Raw genomic sequence first — 12,076 nt, forward strand, 5'->3', positions numbered from 1 at the left:
CAGGCTAATTATGGGAGAAATGTCCACAACACACCAAGAAAGCATTCCCATGAGGATCTCATCCCAGGAATCCTTGCGGCACGTGCTGCCCTCCTGGACCCTGAGAAGAACGCTACACAAAACACACGGTCATCACCCGGAGCTGTCAACAAGACTTCAGGTAAGGTCCAGAAACAACAGTCGGGGCACCCATGATGCTTAACCAAGGCGCATGAAAGCTTTCCTTTTTCTTCTTGAGTTTCACACACAGCTTGATTTTAACAAGAAAAACTGTCTTTTGAGTAACATTGAGATTTTCTTAGCAAGTCCATTTGCTTTTCATATACACACAGACAGGTTCTCACAGCAAAGCACCAAGGTTCTTAACTGAAAAAATACAAACACAGAAGCTGAGCCTCCAAGTCTTAAGGAAACACTGTTGTACTTTAAAGCATGTTATTTGAAAAAAAAAATAATAAGATGATCACCAATCCTGCCAATCACTCAATTTCTGCTATGTTAAATCATCAGAGAATCCAAAGGAAGGTCATTATTCCTCTCCTTCCCTGGCCTTCTCCAGCTCTGGTTGCTACTAGTGACGAGGGACTGGGATGGGAACAAAGGATGCCTCAGAGAAGGACCTGGTGCTATCAGCCCAGAAGCAACAACAAATGCAAAGCCAATGAAAAAGCATGTACTTCCAGACCCGAACCTAAAACCTTGAAGAGCACTGAAAAAATCTAAACTCCATAGCTGTCCCATATCAAAAAGATGAAAACAGATTTGTACACAACTGAATCAACCAAGTGATGAATACCTGATTTATACTTTGACGTGAACGGGTTAATACGAACTGTAGTGATACTAGCCCTGCAGAGGGCCCTTTCGAAGCATGGGGTACCTTTGGAGAGCAGTGTATCAACAGAAACGGTAAACATACACTGATTGTCCACTAGCTTTCTTAAATAGAATTTCTGAAGAATTTCTGTAGGAAATTATATATAAGAGTGTAATTGATCAGATAATTTCTATTACAACATATAAATTCTGTTGTGTGTGCAAAAATGTGGTAGAAATAGAAGCTACTATAGATGGTTTATATTTTTAAAGTAAGTGCTACATTGCAATCCATTAACAGTCCTTTAATCTTTTCGTGAAACTTCTCTCTATATAGGTTGAAATACATAATGCTTTCTGGTTCTTCTTCAAACCAAAACTTGTCAAATTCATAGACAAGATAACCTGCAATAAAAGAAAAAAAAAAACATATCACCCTTACTAACAAAATGATAAACCATCTCATTTTTAAAAGTAACCTACCCCTTAAATTCTATATTGGGATGCAATGATAAAAAAAATAATGTTGTGTTTTTCAATGACTTCCCTCGGCTAAAATGCAGGTGAAAGGGGAAGGGGGTGTCAGGTGGGGGGTGGGGGGGTGGTGACTTTACAAAACTGCAACTACGTAGTATCAGAAAAGAAAATAATAAAGGGAATTCCATTTCAGTAAGAAACAATGGTTAGAAACTAGCCCATTTCAAGACCATATGCTGCTTCACAAATTCAGTTTGAGAAAGACTTCAGATTAATCTTTTGGTATATACTAAACCAGGTTTTTTGACAACTAGGAAAAATAAGAAAAGCAAAGAATTCCATTTGCTTCTCGGGTCCTAAAGATAGGAGTAAATATAGTAATCCTGTTGTTTTTAAATACTGTTTTCTATGTTGGATGAAAAATGCATTTGGGGCATGGCTGGGCACTGGTAGCTCACACCTGTAATCCTAGCTACTCAGAAGGCTGACACCTGATGATCACAGTTCAAAGTCAGCTCAGGCAATAAGTCCATGAGACTCTTATTTCCTATTAACCACCAGAAGACTGGAAGTGGTGCTGTGGCTCAAAGGGGTAGTGCACTAGCCTTCAGCAAAAGAAGCTCAGGGACATTGCCCAGGCCCAGAGTCTAGTCCCAAGACTGGCAAAAACAAAACAAAACAACAACAACAACAAAAAAAACTAAAACCAAAAACCAAAACTTCCAATGTCTATACCTTTGGTTCCAGAGCATTTATTAACTAGGTTTAAAAAGGAAAAATTCATTTTGTAGCTAACAAGGAAATGAATGTCTACAGAAAATCCAAATGACTGCTCAATCTGTACTCACGGTACTTTCCTTATCCATTTTCTTTTTGTGAGAAAATATAGAAAGTGAAGTAAAATACTCTTAGAGACTCATGTGTTATGATTTTCTTAGCTTGCAAAGACCTTAAATATAGTACATGTAAGTATCAGCTTTCTCTGCTGTTAGAGATAGTAGAAGAAAGCCATTATACCCTTCCTATAGTTTGACAATTCTCTTAGTGAGATCTAGTCTTAGTTTGTGGTAATACTCACAGTAAAACTGATGGAAGTGCTCCATTGTTGGCATACCAGGAACAAAGTTGTAGAGATGAAACTTCAACGCTTCACTCTTCAGTAAGCTATAAGCCATTTCTGTAAGATTGATTCCAACTATTGCATAAGAATACCTATGTCAGAAACATTACCAGTTATACCAGCTAGCCAAATAGCTCACAAAATAAAGTTCAATCTAGACAAGGAATTCGGGGAAAAGTAAAAGGAGTTTAACGTGCACTTTACAATAACCTCTACATAGTTTGAAAAAATAAAGGATGGATCCAAAACATTTTTCCCTAATGCTGTTGATTTTTGGATAGAAACTAAGAAAAAAATGAATCTCTGCTTATATGACACATGAAAAAACAGCTACACTCACCAAATCTCAATGATATACTGGCATTTTTTTCCTCCACTGCCAAGATATTTATTGCTAATATCTAACATTATTGTGATTTTTCAAGGATTATACATCATCAACGCATACACATAAAATAATGACAAAGCTAATAATTTGACTTCAATTTTCATTTCACTTTATAATTCTGAAAGCTATTTCCTATTTTGCTGTTTCAAAACTATTTTTCGATTCCAATTATCAAGTGTATTCCTGAAAAAAAAAACTATTTTATTATCTCTTATGACAAAGGTATATATAAATGAACATGAAATTTACTTGTGACCATGTTTTACTTTAAAAATATGTCACACAACGATTAAAAGCATATCAATTAAAATAATCCACTTTAAGAAATATCCTGAAAGACTGTCTTAAATGCCAGGGATGAATTTCTTCAGTGCATGCGCAGCTTACCCTAATCTGGGGTGGTTTGCGCGGGAAAGAATCTGATGAGCCTCATTGGTGTACTTCTCGCTGAAATACCTACAAGTGTTCAGAGAAAACCATGAGCGGGGGCGCCCCCAGCTTCAGACACACAGCTCCTTATCTAAGGGAGAACTCCTCAGCAGGAAAACTCCTCTAAGTAGTCGCTCTGTGCTAGGTATGGGGGTGCACTCAGGAGATGGAGGCCAGCCTGAGCTACAGGAACCAAAGAAGAGATCAAGTCCATGAGGGTTCTGCAAGCTCGGGGTTTAGATTACTCATTATCACAGGTGGAGGAAAATAAAAAAAGAGACTTCCTCAGCGTAGCTGGTCAGATTTCTCCAAATGGAATCAGAGTCTAGAGAGAAGAGGACACAAAATTCTTTACACGGAGGCCAGAAAGAAAAGGAAACCTCTGTTTCTGTCTCTCTCATGCACACACCTATTTCCCATCTTCTCACATTGTGGTCCGCATGCCAGCCAACACTAGCCCTGCCGACAGTGTAACAGTGCTTTGGAGAACTTCTCTGGTCAGGAGGTGGCACAAGAAGAGAGTCTATTCCACTTACACCAGGTTGATCAAGCCCAGGATGCCCATGCCTCTGAAGTCAGTTTTGGGATCGTCACCCTGGAAACCAATGTCAGCCCACTGCTTGGAGATTCTTGACTTCAACTTACTCTTGGGCATCAGAAGATTCCAGAGCTGTAAGAATATGCTTGCCCATTACAAACAACAGTGGTGGTCTTAAATTGCCAAGATAATTTTCTTCTCATAACTCAGACCATTAACATACATCACTTTCAACTGAATGACTTTTGTAAATTCAACAAAGAATATAGCTTAAGAACCTTTCAATAATCCTAAGTACTGTAGCAGATTTATTCCAACTAAAATGGCTTATGGATTTAATTAGTCATAACGAATACCCGTACAGCAGAATTGCTAAGTTGTCTGCTTAAGAACACAGCACTTCATTGTAATGGTGGGTGACTAATCTCTAGACAAAAACAGAATACAGGTCTCAGGGAGAGGGCCATAAAGAAATGATACTGACAAACGTCCTAATTTATATAATCCCTGTTTTAGAAATGTTCAATTTTAAACAAATATGACTTGCTTTAAGTAAATACAACCAACTTCTCAACACTAAGGATTTAAAAACAGCTATGGAATATTAAACACCAACAACGTAATCCATGAAAAATAAGGTTTAAATTACTTAGTCATTTTCAAAATTCAGAGTTAAGTCAACGAACACAAGACACTGAGAAAAGTTACTAAAAAGTGAAAGTTTTCACAATGGAAGTACTGGTACATCTCCCTATCTACCCCCATTTCAGGCTGGTAAAGGACCCCTCATGGAAGAGCATCCTGTTACCAAGAACAAAATGTGAAGACTATGACCTTTTAAATCAGGGTCACTATGACTGACACTCTAGAGCCAAATCCAACCACTGACTGGGTTTTGTCTTGTTCCTACTGTTAATACTGAACCACATGATTTGCCCACGTCATGTCTCCTTGAATTCAGTGATGTGGCAGTTAATAAATGGATGGCAGAGGAAGTGCCGTCTTGTGCAACTATAAGGACTCAGAACTTAATGTGCACAAATCTGACTTTGGAAGAGGGCTTTCACGAGGGCAAGTAGAGGACCAGAATCTGCGATCACACAGCGATTATGTCTGGAGCTGACAGTCTGCAGACATGGCTCCCACCGCTCTTCTCTAAGGAAGGCAGCTGAGCAAGCGGCTAGGTGAGTCACTGCCAGAACCTGGCCGTCTGCTTATATAGATGAATTTCACATGAACCCCTAGAAAAATTCCCTGCTCTAGAAGTTTATGCGCCCTCCAACTGGACAAGTATTATATACAAATGGTCTGAAAGAAAGCAACAAGGAAGACAGAAATAATAACCAATCCTAAGTATCATCCTCTATTTAGAACACTTCAAATAACTCAAGTTATACACAGCTCTTTCAGATTTGTTTTCATTATTCTAATTTTATAAAAATCAAGATATATTTAAATTTTATAGTGAGGTGAAGTATACGTTTTATACTTTTTTTTAGGGGGAAAGGTTTTGTTGGTTTTAGACATGTATTTCTTTTACTTACATTGTATCAATGTTTCTTTCCATAATATTTGGTTAAAGCAATTTCTACCTTCAGGTACAATAATCTATTTAACCATTAAGACACTATTCAAATAGATGAAGGAAATGAGTAGGAAACGCAGACTTCACCAAAGCCTAACCATTCTAGTATGTGATCTTCATCCCCAGAATGAAGGGTCTACTGGGTAAAGTTTATGTAGATCTGTCTAATGTTGGTATCTCACTGGCCTTATCGATTATAATTTATGAATACAAAGTAAGAAAAAGTTCTGAGTGTTTCATTTATCACAGCATTGTTTGGCAAGGAGCATTCCATAAAACCCAAAAGATTTGAGAGCAGCAAGAAACAGCAAGCTCATAGTATAATTTATATAAAAACAGAAAAATCTGAGGCTTGCAGACTCATGTATTTTGTGGGAAAGAACTTTCTTTATGAATTTATAATTTACTTTAGGATTAAAAGATTTAAAGTGAAATTTATTTGAATATGCTCTAATGATATTTATCAATAAGTTATAAAAACTGGCTTAAAATTGTTCATATCCATGAACCCAAATACAACAAAAGTATCCAAGAAGTAAAAACCCATTGGAATGTTCAGACCACAAGGTGAGGTCAAAGGTAGGTTCTCCAGAGGTCAACCACTCACACACAGAGAACAGAAATTTACCTTGAGGAGCAGCTTTTCATGTTGTGCATTATCAGAGTCATACGGCCTTTTCCTCACATTTTCTACATCCAAATAGAGCTGTTTATACCCTGTTATCTGTAGCAAGCATGTTCTCATGCAGATTCTGAAGCTGAAACAGTGAAATTACGATTGTTATTTTAAAAATCATAACTTCTTATCATCGTCATGTCTTGCAGTTTGTGGTTCTTTTGTCTATTCAGAAAACATTTCCTGGCTTTTAGTTACTCAGGCATCAAGAGCCTTCTTAAACGGCAAATACTGTGCAACATAGTCCACAGAACATAAGATGGTCTACAAAGACGTCAAGATATGGCAGGAATGGCTTTGTCCTCTCCTCACCTCTCCTCTGGCAGTCCAAGCATTCTCAGACCTTTAGTGCCAGGTGATACCAACACATTTCACTTTCTGTGAATATATATAGGTCCATAGTTCTTTGCCTAACATCCTCTCCCTTCTGAGAAACTACGTTCTAAAGTGAGCCTCTAAATCTATTAACGACATCACAAGCCATTAGTTCCACAAGCCAGAGCACTCCCAATCAACGTAGACATATCAAAAGGTCCCTAAGCCACTCTCCAATCCCTAAATGTCCCTGAATGCAATTCTCAAGTCACTAATCACCTGCTTTATTCATGAGTTTGTCATTTCTTGCTTGAATGATTCACTTTTCCTCTATCAGTTTCCCTCTAATCTTCCTTATCTGATAATGGAGAAGACAGAAGACAACACCTAAGTCTATGAGAACAGCACACAGCTGGACAGTGCACCAACCTACAGTGCTCTTTGTCATCTCCTGTGGTTGGCTACGGACGCTTGCAGCACAGTGGGCTAAGGTAGGATCGAGAACTCAGAGAGGACTTAGCAAGGTCCACACTGGAGGAAGACATGAAAACTCAATTCTGAAAGCCAAAATCATTTAACCCTGGGAGAGAAACGGCCTGCTACCCTGAACACAAGGCAGAAAGCAAATTAGCAACAGTGACTTCAGCCCCGCTCACTGCTCCAACCTCACTCCCTGCAGCCAGGCCTTGATTGTTCACCTCCTGCAGTGAGAGGGTGAATGAACCACAGCAGCTCCTCACCCCTGAATGACAGCCCTGGAGTTCACACCTGTGTGTGAGCCCAGACCCTACAGGCTGCAAATGCTCAACCAAGAAGAAAAACAAGGGAGCAACACACCTTGTGTCCTTCTCAGGGTTAATATTCTTCTCCCTCATTATATCTTCAACACATCTGTCCACTTCACTCTCAACAACCTGAGTTGCTTTCTGTAAAACCTGTTTATATAGGAGAAAGCTGAGTGAGAAAAATCCTAGGATCTGGAAATAAAATAAGTGCATTTTACTTTTTAATTTTATACAATTTTATTTTCTGTAGTGGGCCTGAACTCAGGGCTTCTCACTCTTGCTTAGATAGCCTATCACTTGAGCCACACCTCCAATTATTCAAGTATCTTTGTGTATGAAACACACACAAGAACACATATACATTCACACATTGAGACCCACATGCACACACATTTAGAGAATTATTTCTAGAGAGGGAAAATTTCACTTAGTTTTCTTTAAGTCACTATCAGGACACTAAAAATAATTTTAAAATCAATTTTAATTTAAAACTTTAAGTTATGGAGAATTACTACCTTAATAAGGCCTTACCTTATTCTTAGAGTATGTCAAGGAATTTTCTGAAATAATAAAAAAAGAAAAAATGTTCCCGCTCATGTGCATTTTCCAAATCATTCCATGAACAGATAATAAAAACAGCAAAACATTACTAATAGATACAATTTCTACATGAATCACATGGCAAACAGTTTTAAATTTTATCTTATATAATATACAGAAGTGTATATTATTCACAACATCTCAAACATAACCCGCGGAACAGGTGACATCTACCTACTTTCCCCATAATCCTGTTTCGGTGCAGTCCCCAAAGTACCAAGAATAGCTCAGGTCCCAGATATTCCTTTGAAGACTGCAGTGAGTGCTGTTAGCTTTCAGTAGCGTTTAAATTTAAGGTACCAGCCATACACAAGAACAAAGGGACAAAGACTAGATTAACTCACTAACTATCCTCAAACCAAATAGGATAGCTTCTCCACTCTTGGCTCCCCTCCTTTCAAGAACAAGCACATTTTTGCTGGCCTATTAAGAATTTTGTCTGGCACCCATAATAATAAGCTCCTTTTTGCAGGCAATTTGAACAGTCCAAGAAGAATGCTATTGTACAAAGTAAAGCTTTAACATATGTTCTTTCCCCATATCACAATACACCAATTAAAGTGGCCTGAAGAGATTTCTTATCAAAAAGTACTTTGTTCTGAGCAGTTGAAAGGGCAAGTCGAAGAGTAGGGTGTAATTTAAGTCAGCCCTTGGTTGTAAGAATGACAGAGGTAAGGCATAGCCCAAGGCAGTCCTGTCATTCCACTAGTCTCACAGAATACCATCCCCTGTTTCTCATCTGAAGCACCTGATAAACACAATTCATAATTTCTACTTAACATAGTATGATGAGTTGTGGGAGTGGCTTCCAGGTTTTCTTTATCTGCCCCCACCCCAAAAAAAGATGCCCAACACATTTCTCACGCATCTGTGTTCTAATTTACAGAATAAGTTTTGAAAAATTGGCATATTTTAGAAGAGAGTAGCACTGTTGAACAAAACTAGAATGAAGGCCAAAATGTAAGCTACATCTATATTATAAACTCTACTGCTGCATTAAAAAGAAACACAAAAATTAATCTTAATAAACTTAACTCAATAGGTCCAAATATCATAATTTACTATTAGTAAGAACATGCAATGCACATAAACAACACTTTTTTTGGTGTATCAGGTTTTGAACTCAGGGCCCTAAATTTTCAGTTTTCTTTTCTGCTTATGGCTGAGGCTCTACAACTTGGGCTATATCTCCAACCCAACATTTTGCTGGTTAATTGGACAAGATAGGTTCTGAGATTTTTCTGTCTATGGTGCTTTGAACCTTAATCCTCAGATTATCAGTTTCTTGAGAAGCTAGGATTGCACGTGTGAACCATGGGAGCCAAGCTCATTTTTACATTCTCTTCTTATGGAAAGGCTCTGAACCTCAGTGTGTACCTTACAGGTACAGCACATCTCAGGCTAGTCACATTTCAAGACAGCAAAAGCCACACATGGCTACTGCAATGGGACTGAATGCAGACTTAGACTCTAAATCTTCACATGGGGCCCTAATCCCTTACTGACTATCCTTTAAGAAATGGGTATGAAAATAAAGGGTGAATGAATAATGCCAAATACAAAACTGAATCCTGACCATGGCACTCACGCCTTCCAGCATTTATTCGTATAAACTTTTCAAAGGAATACTGTAGTCTAAATTTTATTCTCTAGAAGTTTCATCTATTATCTAAAGAATTATTGATAAATTGAAGGACCCTGGCTAGATTCTCCTTTGCACAGATATGGACTTTGTAGTCAATTTTTTGTTCTTTTCTTATCTATCAAGAAATCCAGTTGGAGCTGCAAAGATTCAAAGGTTACAAAATTTATGAAATTCAGTTTAAGTGACATGACTAGAATATGAGTCCACAATGCCTATAGGAAGGGAGAAAAGATACTCATTCAGAACTAAATTTTCAGTCGTTTTAGGGATTTTCTATTGTAACATTACCTATCCTGTGTGTCCTTTGTGCACCTACACAGGTGTCAAGAATGCGCTGTAATTCACACTTTCCAGTCATCTGTCGTAAAAGCCATTTCATCCAAAATCGAAAAAAGTGGCCATAGAAGAACTCCCACAAAGAAATTAACATTCTTTCCTGGAAAAGGAAATATGTAAGATAAGCTTAAATATATATATGTATAAAAAGTTGGTTCAACTCACCAAATCTCAAATTATGTTCACCACCCACGGATTCCTTGTGGGTGGTGTGTGACTCAGACATCTAAGAAAACTGGGAAGCAAGGATGGGTGGCCCAAACGATCAATTCTTCACTTTAAACAAAAAAGGAGCGTAAAAGACAAACCAACAAACGAGACTTAGCCAAGTCACTTCAGGGCTTAAAAACAGGCTGCAGCGTTGGGGTCGTTCCAGGTCTGGCCCTCAGCGCCCTCCTCCGAGTTTTCGCTCTGAGAGGTGACACGGCACAGACGCCCGGGGAAGACACGCGGGACCTGAGCGCTGCTTCCGCGCGGGGCAGGCTCTTCTCGAGGAGCAGGGGCCGCCGGGGCCGCCCAGCAGGCCAGGCGGACGGCGCACAAAAGGGAGCGCGGCTGCCGGGCGAGCGCGCCGGGGAGCGCGGGCTGAGCACGCGGATCGCGTCGTGGAGAGCTGGGGTCTGCCATTCCATCGGCGAACGGCTTTTATAAATAATAAATCCCCGAAGAAGTGGAGACCCCGCCCCCCGCTCCCGGACCCCCGCGGGGGCCGGCCGCGCGCCGGGCCGGCTTCGCTCCGGGGAGCGCCAGGCCCCGGCTCCCGCCCCGCGGCCCGGCCCGGCCCGGCCCCCGCGGGGGCCCCGGGGCCTCACGCGCCCCGCCCCGCCCGCGCCCCGCCCCGCCCCGCGGCGGCGGCCCCGCCCGGCGGCGCCCCGGGCCTGGAGCGCGGGGTCCCGCACGAGCCCCGCGCGCGACCCGAGGGAACGGCTGGCACAAAGCCCCGCCGACCGCCGCCGCGCCCCGCGCAAGCAGCCGAGGGTGTGGGGAGAGAAACAGCAGCCACCTCACAGGCGCCGGAGGACTCGAGGGAAGCGGCAGCTGCCTCAGTTTCCCCAACTGCAAACAGCCGGCAACGGAAAGGACGCCGTTCGCCGACCGCTCCTCGGCGCGCACCGCGACCCGGAAGTGAGGGCGGGAGACCCCGGGACCGCCTTCCCCGGGCCCGGAGCCACGCCCCTTCAGCCTCTCCTGATTGGTCCTCGCTCTGCCTATTGCCGGCGGTGGAGGCGGGGCGCGCGCAGTACGCGTGCGCATTGCGCGTGTTCCTCGGACGCCTCCACGGTTTCCCTGGCGACGGGGGCGGGGCGCCACGCCCAGCGCCAGCGTGGACTGGGGACGCGCTCCGCAGGCCGGCGCTTCGCGGCGGCTTGAGACCCCCGGGCTGCTCTCGCTGGTGACCGGGGAGGCTGCGGTGGAGGTCTCCGGAGGGGAGGAGGCCCCGGCCCGAGCCCTGGGCGCCGCGTTCGTGAGGCTGCGGCGGAAAGGAAGCGCAGGAGGCGTGGAGTCCGGGTCATTAGCGGACCAAAACAAAGGGGCCGGGAGGCCGGCGCGGGCCGCTGGGCCGCTGGGGCGCCGGCGCGCGGGCGTTCGCGGCGACCCCGTGGGCGGGGGGCGCAGCGTCACCTTGGGCACATTTAAGCACCGTGTCAGTCGTCGGGACCGGAGATGTGAAGGCTGACCTGCCGTTGAACGCGAGCCGCCAAGACCCCAGGTGAGTGTGTGCAGTGCTTGTCTCTTCCTTCCGCAGTGTTTCCTCGCGGTGCCCTCTCAGATCCCAGAGGACACAGGCAGGGGCCGCCCGAGAGAACTACTGAGCTCCTAAGAAAAAATTAAATGCTGTGGCTTGTGTGTTCTTAACCAAGCTCGTCCTCACTCTGTGTCTGAACTCGTGCCTGCTGTCCCCCAGGCCTCATTTCCCCCATGGTTCCCAAGCCCAGAAGCAACTGTACTTTTGGACATTTCTTACTGTACCACGAAGGCTACAAAAGCGCTGTCACCTACATGCGACCTTTACTTTGTGCAGCAGTTATTAACCGCCACACTTTATGGATGACCAAAAAAAAAAAAAAAAAAAAAAAAAAAACAGCTTAGGACAGCCTCCATGTCCACGGCCAGCACATGTTGACAAAAGTTTGTACTTGTCCCCTGTCCCCGTAATAGTAAACCATTTATCAAACATTTCTTAAACTGTTCACTTGTTACTGAAAAGTAGTTTGTGCACATGGTTGTTCTTGAGAGAAACCTTAAAACCTACATAAGTACTTGATTGCCTGTTGTGCCTCTCCAAAAGGGAGTCCTGTATTATTAAACCAACAGCCCAATATTTAACATGCCAGCTGGGGCTAGCTATTTAAGTTATCTTTAAG

At 42.6% G+C, this 12,076-nt stretch overlaps 1 protein-coding gene across 4 annotated transcripts in view; it reads right to left on the bottom strand.

Moving 5' to 3' along the window:
- The window catches only part of Elmod2 (ELMO domain containing 2), a 13,831-nt gene continuing 1,755 nt past the window's right edge, over positions 1-12,076 (bottom strand). Inside the window, exons 4-12 of one of the 4 annotated variants that reach the window (XM_090356921.1) lie at positions 11,390-11,528; positions 9,663-9,810; positions 7,661-7,689; positions 7,182-7,279; positions 5,982-6,111; positions 3,767-3,900; positions 3,189-3,257; positions 2,372-2,505; positions 1-1,221 (exon numbers count right to left, since the gene is read on the bottom strand). In XM_090356921.1, the coding sequence (XP_090213047.1) occupies positions 1,076-1,221; positions 2,372-2,505; positions 3,189-3,257; positions 3,767-3,900; positions 5,982-6,111; positions 7,182-7,279; positions 7,661-7,689; positions 9,663-9,804 (882 nt within the window). In that variant the 5' untranslated portion in view covers positions 9,805-9,810; positions 11,390-11,528 and the 3' untranslated portion in view covers positions 1-1,075. Of the gene's footprint in view, positions 1,222-2,371; positions 2,506-3,188; positions 3,258-3,766; positions 3,901-5,981; positions 6,112-7,181; positions 7,280-7,660; positions 7,690-9,662; positions 9,811-9,875; positions 10,369-10,713; positions 10,856-11,389; positions 11,529-12,076 lie in introns of those variants that run through there. The other 3 variants (XM_090356922.1, XM_090356920.1, XM_090356923.1) reach the window with 3 other exon arrangements.

This window comes from Megascapheus bottae, chromosome 23 (genome assembly GCF_031878675.1).
Source record: "Megascapheus bottae isolate mThoBot1 chromosome 23, mThoBot2.hap1, whole genome shotgun sequence".
NCBI lineage: Eukaryota > Metazoa > Chordata > Mammalia > Rodentia > Geomyidae > Megascapheus > Megascapheus bottae.